Source organism: Perognathus longimembris, chromosome 2, assembly GCF_023159225.1.
Source record: "Perognathus longimembris pacificus isolate PPM17 chromosome 2, ASM2315922v1, whole genome shotgun sequence".
Taxonomy (NCBI): Eukaryota; Metazoa; Chordata; class Mammalia; order Rodentia; family Heteromyidae; genus Perognathus; species Perognathus longimembris.
The window spans coordinates 62,607,885-62,626,155 of record NC_063162.1 but is presented as its reverse complement, the minus strand read 5'-3'; the positions used below and the strand labels follow the sequence as shown (position 1 = coordinate 62,626,155).

The 18,271-nt window shown below is 40.0% G+C and overlaps 1 protein-coding gene across 5 annotated transcripts in view; it reads left to right on the top strand.

Annotated features, from left to right (window-relative positions):
• Positions 1-18,271, top strand: part of Marchf8 (membrane associated ring-CH-type finger 8) — a 91,901-nt gene that overhangs the window by 33,166 nt on the left and 40,464 nt on the right. For 4 of the 5 annotated variants that reach the window (XM_048339274.1, XM_048339276.1, XM_048339273.1 and 1 more), the window contains exon 2: positions 12,401-12,580. The exons of the other annotated variant lie outside the window; for it this stretch is intronic. In XM_048339274.1, coding sequence (XP_048195231.1) covers positions 12,479-12,580 — 102 coding nt within the window. In that variant the 5' untranslated portion in view covers positions 12,401-12,478. The remainder of the gene's footprint in view (positions 1-12,400; positions 12,581-18,271) is intronic. 5 annotated transcript variants of the gene reach the window in all.

The following is an 18,271-nucleotide window of genomic DNA, read 5'->3' as shown; positions in this document are numbered from 1 at the left end:
ATGCCCAGGCTGGCCTCAAACCACAGTGCCTCATCTTCACCTCTCAAGGAGCTAGGATTACAGGCTTGAGCCACTGCTCCCAGCAAGGGAACCCTAAGCTGGCCTGGCCACAGGGAAGCCAGAAGGCAGCTAGTTTACTGTGCTGACTCCCCCTAGAGGCTGAGTGGCTGACGTCACTGGGCAGCTCCGGAGGGCTGGGGGGCTAAGGCAGAGTGGGATGGGGAAGATAACTGGTCAGTCCATCAGGAAGTGGCTTAATCTCCTCCTGGATCACTTGGCTAGGGTACAGTCTATGTAAATAGGAGAATCAAAGCTCAGGCTGGCCTGGACTTAAAGCCAGACTCTTTCTCAAAATGAAGAGTATATAACAAGGGGATGGAAGTATGGCTCAAGTGATAGAGCACTTGCCCAGCAAGCATGAGGTTCTGAGGTCAGTCCTCAGTAATGTCAGTGTCTCTTGTTTCCTGTCTTTCACTTCTTCCTTATGATGTGTGCTAAGCTCTTCAGTAACACTTCTGCTGTTTGAGGAGGAGCAAAAGTAAATGTAGATTGAGTCTACTAGTTCCTCCAAAAGTTCCATACATTTATCTACTAGTTCATTCCAAAGTTTCAAACTGGTCTTTAAGCTCTGAATTAATTGCCAGTGATATAAATGAGGACATTATTATTTCAAGTATGTACTTGTGAAATTGGTACACTTAAGTAAACTGTTTTCATTAGTTTCAGTTTTCCAGAAAGGAATGACATTATGACGGGTTATAAAATTATAATAGTTTGAAATTGAGACTAAATAGTTGAAGTGGGCTGTGTCTTACCAACTGGGAAATGCTGTAATGAAGCCTTTCTATAATATAGTGCCGAGGCTGAGGGTCAGTGACACTGTTTCTCTAATCCAGAGTAAAACAAGGCTCTGCATGCAGCTGCAGACAGGCAGTCTCCCTTCCTTCAGGGAGGTGATTTGCAGGAAATGATTGCAGGGTAGTATCAGGCATGCTCAGACTCTACTGGTAGGAATGGCAGTTTTGTTTTATTATTACTGTAAGTTTTAGTGGAGCTGAAGCTTTATTTCTGGACCTTAACCTTGCTAGGTAGGAGCTCTGCCACTTAGCCAAAAATTGCAGTTCTTTTTTGCTTTGATTTGTTTTTTAGATTGAATCTTGTGTTTTCACCTGGGGACAACTGCCAACATCCATCCTCTTCCCTCTCCATCATTACTTACTTTTACTCTTTCCTTTGCCCAAATGCCTACTACATGTTACCTGTGTAATCTCTATCCAAGACTTATTTGTTGAGAAGGGGTCTTGCTAGCTTTTTTTTTTTTTTTTTTTGCCTGTGCTTGCCTCCAACTGTGATCTTGATCTTGACCTTCTGAATTGGTAAGATTCTTAGCATGTACCACCTGCCATACCTGGGCTGTTTTGTTTTGTGTGAGACAGAGTTTTGCTGTGTAGCTCATGTTGGCCTTAAAACTTGTAATCTTCCTGTCTCAGTTTCCAAATTTCTGGGTTTACAGGTGTGTTGTACCACACCTGGTGAAATATTTTTTTTTTCCCCTTGAGGATAGTCTTGATGCTGCCAAATATTGTGGGTGGTTCTACAGCCCAGGCATGGGAGTGGCCCAGACAGAGTGAGGATGCTGATTCTGCCTGGGAGAAGATGAGCATCCCGTGGCTATCAGTAGCACACAGCAGTGAGGAACCAGGCTCTGCTGGTGGGCCTGGGCCCCAGTGATGATGCTTGTGCTGACTGACTGTACTTGGCTTCTTCAAGAGCAAGCACTTATTCTAAGCAGACTATACCTGCTCTCTGCATTGAGCAGAAATACTTTTGTTTTACTGAGAAAAAAAAGTTACCTTTATTTTAGATCAGGAAGATCTAAATTTGTAAATCTGAATTTGTAAATAGTCTTTCTATGCCTCATCCCTAAGCTGCTACAATTGCTTCCTGCCACTGTCATCCTTAGAAATTTGGACATGTCTTTAAATATCTAGGACAAGTTTAAAATGAATGTAAAATGTACATAACTCTCAAGGAAGGAGTGAAACAGATTTATTTTGGTTTCTTTCTTTTTGTGCCATCCTGGGGCTTGAACTCAGGACCTGGATACTGTCCTTGAACTTTTTTTGCTTAAGTGCTCTATCACTTGAGCCACAGCTTCACTTTGGCTTTTTTTGGTGCATAATTGGAGATGAGAGTCTCATGAACTTTGCTGCCTGGGCTGGTGGCCAACTGAGATCCTCAGATCTCAGCCTCCTGAGTAGCTAGGATTACAGGTGTGAGCCACTAGCACCTGGCTTGGCTCCTTTTTTTTTCTTTCTTATAGTATGCTTATTTACTACCATGTTCAAATGCTCTTTCATCATGGAGAATTGACTCTTTCCTGTGTGTGTGTGTAACATGGCTTTATCATGAAGAATGGGGAGGGAACTGTATTACTTTGGTATTCTATTCCATTTTGCCTTATTTCCTTGCATGTTTACATATATCTGATCATTGTAGGTCTGTTAAATGACACTTCTAGCTTTAGGACCATTAGTTCATTTCAGAATTCTTCACAAGAAAACAAGCTGAGTGACTCAGATCTGACACAGTTCTAGGACTAGCTACCTTGCTCATTGTGTGTCTGTTGGTCTCCTCATGTCTGTTCGTATGCCTCTTGAGGACAGAACAACCTCATCCTCACATCTTTTCTCTATTTCCTTCAGTCTATGGATCTTCTGATGTGCTGTGAATCTTGAAGATTTTCTTACATCCATGTACTCTTCCAGCTTTAACTTCCTAGAAGTGTCTGTACTCACTGTGGACTGAGCCCATGTTGTGTTGGTGCCCCATGCCCCTCCAGCAGCTTACTGTCCCGGGCAAGGGCTTGTCTGTGTGACCCAGTCTCTCTGTCCTCCCTCCCCCCCCCGCCCCCCCGAGGCTGGCAGCCAAGGTACAGGACTTGCATGTATACCTCTGAGTTGTTGAATGTTTTTTTTTGAGAGCCATGATAACTGTGAAAATAAGTGCTCTCTAATCTAGATGAGTAATGATCACATTGCAAAAATAAGAATGATGAAGAATTTCTATGTTGTTTATTCTTGTGTGAAAGTATGCTTAATGTACAATTGACGTTTGTTTTTGCTATTCTGGCCAAGGAGGAAGAGAAGGCTAGCAGTTGTATTTATGAAGGTCTTAATGTCAGAGATTTAATGTTCACATGCATTGAAGTAGTATCACTATCTATGTAGCACCTTCAAATAAGTGAAAAACAATTTTTTATATGTGTGAGTTAGTAATACAAGAAAAATGGCTTTGAAAGTCTTTTCTTAAATATTCTTTATATTGTGTCCTGAACAATGAAAAAAGTATGTTTGCAGATGGTAGACATCTAATTCTCATCTACATACCACTGAATAGTTTGCAACATATTTCATGCAATTATGGCTTTTTATTTTTCCTTTGTTTTACTGTATTTTTGGCAATACGAGGGCTTGAACTCAGGTCCTTGTGTTAGCTCAGCAGATGCTTTACTCTTTGAGCCAGGCAAACAGCTTTTTTTTCTTTTTAAATAAGATTTTGAGCTTTTGCCCGTACTGGCCTGGTACAGTTTACAAATTCAGATTTACAAGTTTAGATCTTTCCTGATCTAAAATAAAGGTAACTTTTTTCTCAGTAAAACAAAAGTATTTCTGCTCAATGCAGAGAGCAGGTATAGTCTGCTCAGAATAAGTGCCACATATTTCTTCCCATTTGGCTTTGGTATGTTTTACCTTACTTATATTTTTTTCATAGCAGGAGTTTTAATCAAAAAGGAAGGAAATCAGTGAAGATAGAAAAGGTGAAAGTTCTTTGGTGATTGCATAGCTGTTTCCCCTCCCTTTACCTCCAGCTTTACTATGAGTGCTTTCAAATGGTGTTGCATACCCACATGCACATGTTTGTGCACACTCAGCCTGCTGCTGTTGGGGACAGAGAGGATAGATGATTAGTTCTATGTCTTCATTGGAAGCACTGAGATGTTAACTAGATTAACAGGAACATGCTCCAAATCCACAGTGGGCTAGGGGCACACTGGTTTTATAAAAGGCTCTGAGTGGACATTGGCTGCTGACCACAGCACTCCTCCTCATTACTGATTTTTATATAATGTTCTTATACAAATGTTTATACCTTTAACTGACACCAGCAAGTCTTAGGGTATTTTTTTTTTTTTTACTTTTGCTTTCCTATTGAACAATAGTTAGAAATAGAATCTTGCGGGGCTGGGGATATAGCCTAGTGGCAAGAGTGCCTGCCTCGGATACACGAGGCCCTAGGTTCGATTCCCCAGCACCACATATACAGAAAACGGCCAGAAGCGGCGCTGTGGCTCAAGTGGCAGAGTGCTGGCCTTGAGCGGGAAGAAGCCAGGGACAGTGCTCGGGCCCTGGGTCCAGGGCCCAGGACTGGCCAAAAAAAAAAAAAAAAAAAAAGAAATAGAATCTTGCTACATGGTCCAGTCTGGCCCTGAATTTCTGGGTTCATGCAGTCCCCATACCAGCCTCCCAAACGGCTGAGATTACAGGACAATTTGAGTTGTTACTGTATTCGTAGAAAAATGTAACTATGTCTTACAATATAATAAAGTTCTTATTTTTTTTTAGATCAATTAGAATGTCTTTTTCTGTATATGTTGTTTTGGTTTGTGATAATATTTTTAATGTTACTAGGAATTCTCCATTCCTGCTTTCTAAAAGGCTTTAAAATTATATATTGATGTTGAATTCTATCATTTGTGTATAATATCTAATGACATGAATGAAAATTCTACAAATTTTTCTTAGAAAATAAATTATAGGGTATATGTTCAGGTGTCACAGATGTGCTATGATTCTCAGTATGCATTAGGAATATGCTTTGATTTTTCTCACAGACTTATGATGCCTAGTGTTAGGTTTTTTAAAGTAGGTAGCCAGTAAAGGAGAACACCACGCGGTATTCAGGCAGGAGAGAAAGTTTATTACCGAACTGCTGGCCTGTGGCCGAGGTGATCCATGGCCGGAGAGAAGGTAGAGAGAGAGCGACCCCCACCCAGCCCTGCCTTATATCTAGGGCAGGGGCAAGGGGTGTGGCCAGGTGGATTAGGATGTGACCTCAGGGAAAGGGGAGGTAACTGCCTCCAGGTCTGCAGGTTACCCAGGTAACTGGGTGGAGACTTAATGAGGTGGGGGCATCTACATGGAGCCCTCAGGGAGAGGACCTAATACCTAGTATGTCCACATTGAGCTCTCCCTTTGAATTCCCTCTCTTTTGTGCATCCCTTTCTTGTGAACATACAGTTAGAAATCAGAGGATGGAGTAAGGTGCTATGGGAGCTTGGCAACTTGATGCTGGGGGAGGAGAGACTAGAGGACCACCCTTCCTGGGGTCATTGCTTATCATGGAGCAGTGCCTGGCATTACTATGTTCTGGCTGCTATTTTGTCATCTGTGTTTGTCTATAAGCATTGTTGTTGGGATGGGCTTGAGCATCTGGAAAGCACACAGAACAGTGATTGTTAGGCCATGCTGGCTGTCCTCATCATATGGCATCTCCTCACAGCCAAATTGCCTAAAGGTCTTAAATAAATGATACAGGTGATTGAGGATTTGAGGTGCCAGTTTTGCTATACTAGATTGAAGTATAGGGAGACAGAAAATAGTCCTGGAAAGACAAAGCATACCAACAGGTCTCTAGGAAGTAGTGAGAAAAATGACTGAAAATGCTTGGAAAAGCCTGCTGGCAGATGTACTGTGTGCTGTGTACTATGTAAAGCTCTCACATTGGTGTACATGGACAGTCTTTATCTGATCGTCACAGTAACTTTGTGAAGTGAATAGAGGTTATTATTCTCTTTTACAGAGAAGAAATGGGAGTTGAGAAGTTAATCAGTTTGCCTAGCTTCACATAGTGCCAAGATGTGAACATGTGTGTGTCTGTGTGGGTGTATGCTGGGACCAGGGCTTGAACTCAGGGCCTTGAGCTCTTAGTGTTTGTGTTCACAGCTAGCACTTTTCTGTTTTACTCATTCCTCTAGCCTACCTTTTTTTTTTTTTTTTTTTTTTGCTGGTTAATTGGAGAAAGAGAGTTATGTTGGCTTTTCTGCCCTGGCTGGCTTCAAACCTTAATCCTCTGGTCTTAAGTCTTCTGAGTAGTTGGGCGTATAGATGTGAGTCACTGTTATCTACCTTCCAGGGCTCTTGAGATCTAGTGGCAGTGGGTGTCTCTAGGTAATCTAGATAAATTACATCAGACAGCAGAAGATTAAAAGTAGATGCTTAGTCTTCTTATTCCATATTTTGTTTAAAATAGCTTTATTGACATACAGTTTTCATCCATTACAAGCCACTGATTTTTAAGTTTAATAATTCTGTGGTTTTTAGTTTGCTCAAGAATTATATAGTCATCACCTTAGTCAATTTTGTATATTTTTATTGCTCTTTAAAAAAATTCTTTTTAGCAGTGACCCTAGCACTTATTCATCTTACTATAGTCTTTAGAGTCTATAGTCAATTTTCTCTATAGATTAACCTACTGTGGACATTTCCTACAAATGCTGTCATATACTTTATGATCCTTTGTGACTAGCTTCTTTAACTTAAAACAGTATTTTTCAAGGTTTATTCATATTGTAGCTTTCAGTACTTTCTTTTCTTTTACTACTTGATATAATTCTACATTTTATTTATTTATTTATTTTTTGCCAGTCCTGGGTCTTGAACTCAAGGCATGAGCACTGTCCCTGGCTTCCTTTTGCTCAAGGCTAGCACTCTGCCACTTGAGCCACAGCGCCACTTCTGGTTGTTTTCTATATATGTGGTGCTGGGGAATCAAACCCAGGACTTCATGTATATGAGGCAAGCACTCTTGCCACTAGGCCATACTCCCAGCCCCCTAATTTTACATTTTAATGCTCTATATCATTTGATGTACATCTGTGTTGTTTCTGCTTTTGAGCTATTAATGGATCATGTGGTGTAAACATCCATGAACAAATCCTGGGGTAGTGTTCACGCATAGCCATATGTTTTCATTCTTTCAGGTGTATATGACATAGCAGTAAAATTCCTGAGTCATACAGGACATGTTCAGCATTTTGAAAATGAGCTAGCTTTCCAAAGCAACTGCATATATTCTCACCTGTAGTGTAGGAGGGTGTCAGTTTCACCACATCCTTGTCAACACTTGAGACTTGTTTTTAATCATTACATAATTAAAATGATATCCTATAGTTTTGATTTACATTTCCTTGATGACTAATAATTTTTCAATTTTATTTATTAAATTTTTTAAATTCATGTCTTTATTGTCAAAGTGCTGTACAGAGGGGTTACAGTCTGTTACAGTTTTGTATGTAGGGCATTGCTTATCCAACTTGTTACCTCCTCCCTCATTTTTCCCCCTCTCCTCCTTCCCTCCCCCCATGAATTGTGCAGTTTGTTTACACCGTATAGTTTTGTAAGTATTGCTGCTGCATTGATTTGTCTTTTATATCCTTTGTCTCTCAATTTTGATATTCCCTTTCTGTTTCCTAGTTCCAACATGGCACCAAAATCAGTTACAGTGACATCAGGGGTAAAACCACAGGAAAGAAAAAGAAAAAGGGTATAATTTCACTTTTGGGCCAAAAGATTACAAGCAAGCCACATCAAAGCCACCAGCACAGCTATGTTCTTTGCAGCACAATTTGTCATTGCTAAAATATGGAACCAATCCAGATGCCCCTCAGTAGATGAGTGGATCAAGAAAATGTGGTACATATACACAATGAAATTCTATGCCTCTATCAGAAAGAATGACACCACCTATTCATAAGGAAATGGAAGGAGTTGGGAAAAAAATCATACTAAGTGAAGTGAGCCAGACCCAAAGAAGCATAGACTCTGTGGTTTCCCTCATTGGGAATAATTAGTACATGTCTTGGATCATCCTAGCAGAAGATCACAATAGCTCAATAGGTATGTCCGTATGAACACATAAGATGATACTAAGTGAAATGAAGTCCAAGTTATAGAAACAAGTGGTATATCATTGTTGCTGTTATCTTCAACATACTACGTGAAATTACTATTTAAAAAAAATTTTTTTTTGCCAGTCCTAGGGCTTGAACTCAGGGCCTGGGCACTCCTTGAGCTGCTTTTGCTCAAGGCTAGAGCTCTACCACTTGAGTGACAGCACCCCTTCTGGCTTTTTCTATGTGGTGCTGAGGAATTGAACATAGCACTTCATGTATACGAGGCAAACATTCTACCACTAGGCCATATTCGTAGCCCCTGACTAATAATTTTGACTAGCCATTTTTCTTTGAATTGTCTTTTTGTTACTGGACAATGAGAATTCTTTTTTTTTTTTTTTTTGTCAGCCCTGGGGCTTGACCTCAGGGCCTGAGCATTGTCCCTGGCTTCCTTTTGCTCAAGGCTCTACCACCTGAGCCACAGTGCCACTTCTGGTGTTTTCTGTTTATATGGCATTGAGGAATTGAACCCAGGGCTTCATGCAGGCTAGGCAAGCATTATACTGCTAAGCCACATTCTTTTGTATTTTAGATACAAGTCCCTTAGTAGATGATTTGTGAAAATTTTCTACTGTTTTGAAAGTATGTTTTCCCTTTCCTCTTAAAAGTTTTTCTTGAAAAAATTGGTACAAGGGGGAGGGGGGAAAGAGGGAAGAGGTAACAAACAGTACAAGAAATGTACCCAAAGCCTAACATATGAAAATATAACCTCTCTGTACATCACTTTGACAATAAACAAGAAATTTTTAAAAAAAAATTGGTACAAAGGAATAGTAAATTAATACAATGATACTGGACTAACAGTGGAGTGCGAATGGAATAGAATTTGGAGTCTAGACATGAACTCATAAACAGTGTTTTAAAATAAATGGTGTGTGGACAATTGGATACATACAAGAAAAGGCATGATGCTAAATCTCTTTCCATAAAAGAGACACCATATAATAAAAAGAAGTGTTATGCTTCTAAAACTACCATTAAAAAACTGACAAGACTTGCCCAGTCAGGTAATACCTATAATCTCAGCATTCAGAGGCTGAGGCAGAAAGATCCTAATTTGAAGTCAACCTGAATTATCCATTTGTCCCAGCACAATTTGTTAAAAAGATTGTATTTTCCTCCAAACAATGGTCTTGTTGAAAATCAGCTGATTGTAGATATATGGGTTTATTTCTGTACTGTAGATTCTATTCTACTTAAACACTACCCTTAGTCAAATACCATCGTCTTGTTTTACCTTTGCTTTTTACTGTTTTGTTTTGTTTTGCTTTTTGCCAGTCCTGGGGCTTGAACTCAGGGCCTGAGCACTGTCCCTGGCTTTTTTCTGCTCAAGGCTAGCACTCTGCCACTTGAACCACAGTGCCACTTCCGGCTTTTTCTGTATATGTGGTGCTGAGGAATCGAACCCAGGGCTTCATGTATACGAGGTGAGCACTTTACCTCTAGGCCATATTTCCAGCCCTTTACTAAGTTTTGAAATTGGGAAATGTGAGTCCTCTTTGTTCTTCAAAGGAGTTTTGGCAATTTTGAGTCCCTTAAATTTCCATCTAAATTTTGGGACTAACTTGTCAAATTTCTTTAAAGAAATCTGCTCAGATTTTGGTGGGGATTATTTTAATCCTTAGGTCGGTCTGTTCAGGGAGAACTGGCATCTTTTCCCCTCCCCTTTTTTGTGGTACTGGCGATCAATTCTAGGGCCTTACCTAAGTAGGTATGTGATGTATCATTGGTCTGTACCCTCAGTCTGGGAGAATATCAAGTCTTTTGATATATCAACATGGGCAACTATTTGTAGACTCAACTGCCTTTGTCAGTCCAGTTCTTTAGATATATTTATGAATGTGTTGTATTTTGCAAGTTAATGTAGTAGAATTGAAGTTCTTACATCTGGATTATTGGACATAGTGCAGAGGTTTAACTGCTCTTAATTAGTGATGACATGATTGATATAAAATAGATAATGGAAAATAGGCAAAAAATAGTTTGAGTAATATCTATCTTATGCTGTCATATGAACCATTACATAAAAAAACCGTGGTCTGCTTTGTGATTTGTAAATTTATATTTATCCAAAATATGTCTGTCATAGGAGATGGATTGCTTCCAGCAAACTTACAGGTAGAGATGCATATCAAAAGAGTAGATAAAGTGGCTGTAAGGAGAGAGGCCAATCAAAACAAAAAATTTTTAAACCCTAATTTTAGTTTGTGTTCTTCTCAATGGAAAGTCCTTCCCAGGCTTGTCATGCACATACACCAGTGATGTAATAATGATGATTATATCAGAAGCACTGCAGGCAGTATTGGCATGAGCAGTGGTGAAGCTCTGGCATGATCAGTCTTGCTAAGTATTCTAAGAGGCCACATGGAATTTCACATCTGTGACAGAGGACTTCAGTGATTAGTGATGAAAAAACTGCCCACTACTGGCTCTTGTGATCTTCTAGATAGTGTAAGGCAACTCAGCAATAGGTAAGTGCCTCTATTGTGTAATTTGCTAGAAGGTTTGCATTCGGACCATGTGTGGGGCACAGTGCTCCATATGTGCTGTGTATATCAAGGCCTGAAGTAGAGTAGTTACGTTTAATGTGTAAACCATAACATCACCTACCATATTTTTTGTTTTGTTTTTGATTTTCAGTGACCATCTAAGTCTAGACTTGTAAAACAATTTTCTTTTAGCTCACTTATATATTGGTCTCTTTGTTTCTTGTCCTTTCCTGTTGCTTGTTGTTTTGAGCTGTGTAAAGGAATTCATTGTGTGAGTCCTGGTACTCTTCTGCTTGGTTAGTGGCACTGTCAGAGTTTGGACCAATCTCACAAACACCTTTGTTTCAGGGTAGGTTTTTGGGGGAGGTTGAATAAATGTCAAATATAGCCTTAGGGTTGTCAGGCCTGAGCTGATCCTTCCTGCCACGACCTCACCTGTAATATGTAGTAAAACCCCCATATTAGAGATTCACTTTTATGGCTTAAGGATTTTATCCTCCTAAAATTTAAACAGTATCATGACTATTGCTACTTTAAACCTTATGGATAGTTTATTTTGTATAGAGGGTTTGATAGATCTCAGTGGGGGCACTAAAGGGAAAGAATAAGAACACATAATGTAATTACTAGGGACATGGAAGGGTTTAGGAGAAAACTAGACTAGGATGGGGTGCTTGGAATCATTGAAGGCAGCTTATATTGTCACTGTTCTTTTACTTAAAAGCAGTCTTTTTTTTTCTTTCTTCTGGTTTTCAGGAATGTCCTTGATGACCCCTTCCTCCTCTTTCAGCTTGTCTGGGAAACCCTTCCCAGAGATGTGTCCAACCTAAGGCTAGAATCTGTTTTTGTAAGTGACAAAATACTGAAACTGGAAAGAGGTTTAAATAATTTAAGCCCACAGTTGTGGAGACCCATGACTGTGGTGTTGCTATTGGCTTCCAGTGAGGACTTCTTGCTGCATTGTAGCATGTGGCAGGGATGGGCTGAGGAGATGGCATCACATGATTGGAACACAAGAAAGGGCCTGGAGAGGAAGAGGGGAGAGTTTCTAATACTGAGATTGAAAGCAAGAAATCGAGCCAAACTCCCTATATAACAGCATGTTCTTGAAATAAGTCCTGAGGCCTCACTCATCCTATAAAACAAACACTAATCCTTAAAGACATAATCCACAACTCTTATACGCACCACCACCTAAACACCATTACATCAGGGAGAGATGAATCCAGCATCTGCAGCACAGTGCTGTTGCAGTGCTGAACTCTGTGCCCCTGACTATTCTGGGCTTTCCCTCCACAGAGATCTCTTTGGAACCTTGTACCTGCTGGTATCAGGGGCCTACTGTATTTATATCAAGATTCACAGCACGAACAAAATAATGCCAAATCATAAAAATATATTTAAATGTTAGAACTTTCCTTCAGAGGGTGTGTGTGTGTGTGTGTGTGTGTGTGTGTGTGTGTGTGTGTGTGTGTGTGTGTGGTATAGTGTGTGTGGTATAGTGTGTGTGGTATAGTGTGTGTGCTGGTCCTGAGGCTTGAACTCAGGGCTTCAGTGTTGTCTTTAAGCTTTTTTGCTCAAGGTTAGTGCTGTACCACTTGAGCCACAGTACAACTTCTGTTTTTTTTGCTGGGTAATTGGAGATAAGAGTCTCACAGACTTTCCTGCCCAAACTGGCTTCAAACTGTGTGATCTTCAAATACTTATATCTAGCTGAGGTAAGGTGTGAGCCACTGGCCTACCAGCTCTTTTGATCATTTTTAAAGACCAAGAACTTGTTATAAAGACTTATTTTAATGTCAATATAAATGTAAAGTACTGATTCTACTCTTAGGTATAATTAATATTTTAGATATTAGTGTTTTAGCTCAGTTATGTTTCTTTTTACTTCTCTCAGCTTGAAGCCCATGGCCCAAAATGACTCTTCCAGTGGCGACTCCCTTTGGTAAAGAGGGAGACCAGATTGGAGGCTGGGATGAGCATGCCTCTGCACCAGATCTCTCCAATTCCTCTCCAGGATACCACTTCTGCTAAAGTCCACAGAAGCAAGACCAAAGAAAAGGACAGAGGGGAACAGGTAATGAGAGAGCATGTTTGTAGTTCCATTATTTTTGTTACAAAACTAGAATAAAACTTGAGCTCTAAAATTAAGATCAAAGTTTTGCTGCTAATATACTAATAAGCACACAAATAGTTGTGGTTGGAAGAATCTGGTTGTTGGTAGATTTCTGGGTTTTTAGATTTGGGTATAAACTTACTCTGATAATAAGTGATAATAAGTAATTAATTTACTTATCTTCATTGGTTAACTCTTCCTGGTTATTTCTGGAGAAAAATGGCATTTATGTAGAGAGGGGTGGCAGTGGTCTGGAGTTTCACTGCTTGATGAAGGAGGAGGTAACAAGTTGAACAAGAAATGTACTCACTTCCTTACATATGAAACTGTAATCCTCTCTACTTCACTTTGACAATAAAGGAAAAAAAAATAAAATGAATGCCCCCCCCTTTTATTGCTTGAGAATGAATGGATTCAGTAAGTGGTAAGAAAACTGTTGGTTAAAGAATTGTTTAATTGCTTGCTTACTCTTATTTTTTCTGTAAAGGGTCAGATAATAAATACAGTATTGTGTTTCTTTTTTTTCAAATTTTTATTATCAAACTGATGTACAGAGAGGTTACAGTTTCATACGTTAGGCATTGGATACATTACTTGTACTGTTTGTTACCAGTATTGTGTTTCTTAATAATAAGGATACATTCTGAGCAATAACATTGTTTTAAGTAATTTTGTCATTGTGAAAGCATCAACTAGATGGTATGATCTTGCACACCTCACTCTTGAATGAAACATCACCTGGTGCATGACTGCAGGTTATATTTTTCAGGTCAGACAGTTAACTTAAAGCTATTCACTTCTGCAACTTTAGGTGAAAATACTCAAAGACAATGTGGATAAATGTAAATATAAATGTTTACAAAATCAGATGGAGATTGGATTTGACATTCAAGTCAGTCTTGGTGACCTTGTATAGGATGTAGGGTAAATGGCATTAGAAGATATAGTTCAATTATTTAATCTGTTGGCTTTGGTGAGTACCTGTGAGGGGAGGGACAGGAAGGAATTCAGAGATTTCCTGCTTTTTATCCTCTCCTTTACAATATGTTTTATAAGCTGAGCACTCGTGGCCTTTAATCCTAGCTACTCCGGAGGCTAAGATCTGAGGATCACCATAAAAAGCCAGCCCAGCAGAAAAGTCCATGAGACTTTTATCTTCAATAAACGACCAAAAATCTGGAAGTAGAGCTGTGGCAAAAGTGGTAGAGTGCTAGCCTTGAGCAAAAGAAACTCAGGGACAGTACCCAGGCCCTGAATTCAAACTCTAGGACTGGTGCAAGCACGGGCGCGTGTGCACACACAGACAGACAGACAGAGAATGTGCGTTTTAAAACAAGGGAAGTTAGTTCTTGCAGTGCTCCTATTTTAATCTCTGTATCAGACTATAAAGGATCCTTATTAAATCAAGAATTAATGAACCTCATTTGGCTGTACTAAGGATTAGACTCAGGGCTTCCCTACCAAGCACTTTACCACTTAAGCCAAATCCTAAATTTTGTTTGAATTTGAATAACTGTAGTTGATATCCCACAAAATTTTTCATGTCATACTTTTTTATTTTTTATTAATTTGTTGTCCAAATGGTGTACGGAGGGGTTACAGTGAGTACATTTCTTATCAAACTTGTTACTCCTTCCTCATTTTTCTCCTTCCCCCATCCCCACTTCCCTACTCCCATGAGTTTTACAGTTGGATTATGGCATATAGTTTTGCAAGTATTGCTGTTGCATTGGTTCACCTTTTACCCTTTATCTCTCCATTTTGATGTTCCCTTTCTCTTCCCTAGTATCAATAAACATATATACAATACCCAGAGTACTGAAATCAGTGAAATCAAGGGTAAAACCCTGGGGAAGAAAGACAAAAGAAAATGGCATAATTTCAGATGGTACATTGAAAATAACAATGGTAAACCACTTATTTCCATAACTTGGAGTGAACCCTCAATATTATGGTTAATTTTAAATAGAGGCATGTTTAAAGGAGGAGATGAATATGTATCTAAAATATACCTTTTTAATAATTTACATGGCTCTTTGAGTCATTCATGTCTTACCTGCAAGTGCCTGAACAATCTACTTTCTGTTGTTAAAACAGAATGCTAGCGACTAGTAACAGATAAAAAGGCTTATTTAGATCACAGTTCTGGAGGCTGAACAGCTTCTGGTGAGCTGCTCCATGTTTGGTCCATGGCAAGTGGGTACAAGTAAAGGTAAGAGGGGGGTGATTGAAATATATTTGTAACAACCTATTGTCATGATAACTAAACCACTGATGGTAGTCACTTTAATCCTTTTATGACATAGATTCTTCCTATCCTAAATCCTCTCAGAGAATCCCGGCCTCTCAACACCTCTCAACATTTGACTGTGGGCTATATATCAGTATGCATTTTGGTGGGACAATCCATTTTCAAACCATAGCAGTATTCTTGTGAATGGACATCAGGATTATTGTCTTATCTGTGTAGCTTTCCTTGGTCCCTGGACTGCTTTTTTCAAGCCTGCTTTGGAGGATGTTTTTCATGTCTGGTAACCACAGCTGTCATTAGAGCAGCCTAGGAACTTCAGAGCTTGCCATTGTGAATCAGATGAGAGGTCACAGATGTGGAGCAGGGAGTTACATGATTGGAAGTCTTCTTTCGTGAAGTCTTTATGTAGTTTAGGGTGTTGGTGTGGGGTGTGTGGAAGAAGCTGCTTCAGAGGTCATTACACTAGGTGATGATGGCCTGGACCACAGAAGTAGTTTTGGGACCAGGGAGGTGAGCAGATGGCAGATGGACAGAAGGTAGGCTGGTTAGCGCTGGTGGCTGATGGAGTAAGTGAGCTCTGGCTTAGACAGCAGATCACACACTACCACAGAGGTAGTGTTAGAGCAGCAGGTCAGCAGGAAAGATGGTAAGTGTGATGGTGAATATATCTGGGGCCCATCAGGGTGGACCAGGTAGAGATACCCAGCATTCAGTTTTCTGAATCCTAAGAAAGAAGTCTATCTAAACAAGGGGATCAATAGAAATTTTGCTATAATCTCACCATTTGGCTGAAGAGGGCATGTTGCAAATTAGAGGCTATCCTGGATTACATAATATGATCCTGTCTAAAAACAAACAAGAAAGGGGAAGAAGGGATATTTCAGAGTAAAGTGAGCCCTAGATAGATGAAAATTTCAGGCTGAGAAAAAAAGGGATGTATGATGGGTACCACTGGAGAGCCTCCCCCAAGTGTCCTGAGGCATATCCTTGTTATGAGTGGACAGTGACTGGCCCTCTTAGAGCTTGCTGCATTTTGGAACATTTTATCTTTTTCTTCCATGTCAGTTTTGCATAGGGAATGATGTAAGTGATGAGATATCAACTCTTTTGTCATGCAACACCCCAGAGGAATTAGAATTCATTTTGAGATGCTGGGCCGTGATGTGAGTCCATCCCCTAACCTGTCAACTCCTAGGGAAGCCGTTCTTGGGGAAATAACTTTACGAGTACTTGTATAGGTTTTAAGGTTTTCCAGAATGACTCTGTTGGTGGGGATTTTAAATCCAGAACAGAGAAAAATTTATGAAGATATAAGTCAAGGAATAGATGGTAATCATTGACGGTAAATAGAGAAAACAAAGTGTGTGTAAGTAACATATGGTCATTTTATATTGAAGGATTGGTTTCACGATTAGAAGTGATATTGGCCACTAATCCTAATACTTATTGATGTTCAGCAAGGAGAATATAGTAATGTCATGAAGGCTGAGGGGAAAACAAGAAGGGCACTATATCCTCAAATCTTCCTTGTAAAATCTTAGCTTTTTACAGATAACATGTTCTGTTTATGCTTTATAAGCCCTTCTTATAGCAGAAGTTATTTCATGTTATATTCATATGAACATCCTCAGGATAGGGAGGAGGAGGAGGCTCCAGAGCTTGAGGCAGTATTGTTCATGTGTGTAGTCTATAGGAAAATTTTTAATAATTAGGGTAAATGCTGATTCGCCTGGTGCTATTAACTGTTCACAAATACTCTGGTGAGATTTGGTGTCTGTGTGGTATCACATGTTGATGCCATGCTACTTCTTTTTACTGCCACCAGTGTGCTAAACTGTGCCGCTTCCTTTTAATTTACTTTGTAACCCAGTGTTCCTGTCAGTATCTCAGGCCAAGAATGTATCTGTGGGTCATTAAGAATGCTAAAGACGTCTGTTAACTGGGAGTGCTGAGGAGAAACAGCTGGGGCTGCAGTATTACAGGGTTCAGGTTCCAGATAGGGTTCAGGGAGATCATTCTTGGGGCTCTGGGTTTTTTGTTTGTTTTTTTTGTGTTTTTTTTTGTCAAGGTAGACCAGGCTGCCTTTGAACTAGAAATCCCTCCTGGGTCCTGGGATGGCAGATGAACACCATGCAATTGAGATTCTTTAATGTTTGCAGCTCTGTGTTAATTTTTAAAATACTGGGCATTGTTGCCTCGTGCCTATGATCCTAGCTGCTCAGGAGGCCAGATTGGAGGATTGTGCTTTGAAGACTTTGTGAGACTTATCTTCAGTAAGCTACCAAAAACTACAACAAAAAAAAGCCAGAATTGGAGCTGTGGCTCAAGTGGTAGAGGACTATCTTTGAGCAAAAGAAGCTCAGACATAGCTCCCAGGCCCTGAGTTCAAGTCCCAGGAATGGCGCGCGCGCACACACACACACACACACACACACACACACACACACGTACGTTTGAGTTTTATAAATAGTCCAAATGCTTTCAGCTGCAAAAAGAGACTAAGAAATCACCTTGTTTGAGCATCATGCACATATAAAAGGATACCCAGTGTTAGAGGAAGGGTGGGCTTCAAGTGTGCCTGATGCAGTGCGTCCTGGTATACTCCAGGCCACAGATTCTCTCTGACCTCTTTACCATCCATAAGTAGTTTTCTATGTTAGTGAATAACTGTTGATGCTCTTTCTCAGGGTGAGGAAGGTATTTCCCAGGTGACCCAGGCAGATCTCACCTCAGGAGCCTGGTGAAGTGGGGTCTTGCTAGATGGGCCACTCAGGAATAGTAAGGTCAGCATCTCTGAGACTCATGGCAAGTACCAGTAAGGGGGATGTGGAGAGAATCATGGCTTTATTGAGGAGGAAGAAAGGAAGGACCAGTGTCTACTGTTAAAGTGCTTTAGTTTTGGCATTTTTGTTCCATAAGTCTTAGAATTGGAACTATTTCTGACAAAGCCATATTAGGATTTTTTTGGTTTTGTTTTCCTTAAGTAATAATTTCAGTTTAGAGATAACAAAGTAAAGCCAGTTTTCAGAATATACATCCACTTAGACTTAACAGTATGAAGGACAAATAGGTAAAAACAGGCAAAACTGTACCGATAAATTCAGTAAAGAAAACAGGATGACCTGAGAGAAATCAGAGTTCCCATTTGTCATTTATACTGTTCAGGAACAGGAGTGGAGCGCAATACTGAATACCCCTGGTAGCCTCAGTAGCCTGGGTGGCCTGGGAACCCTCCTGCAACACCACTCTCCTGGGACAAGGCAGACATGCTGGAGAGGGTAGTTTTAGTATATTGGTGTGTCTGAAGGAAGTGAGTGGGAATAGAGAGCTGGGAATAGAGCTGGCCATCTTTCCTTCCTCAGCTAATGGAGAGTGAGCAGGGACAAGAGAAGGAAACACTA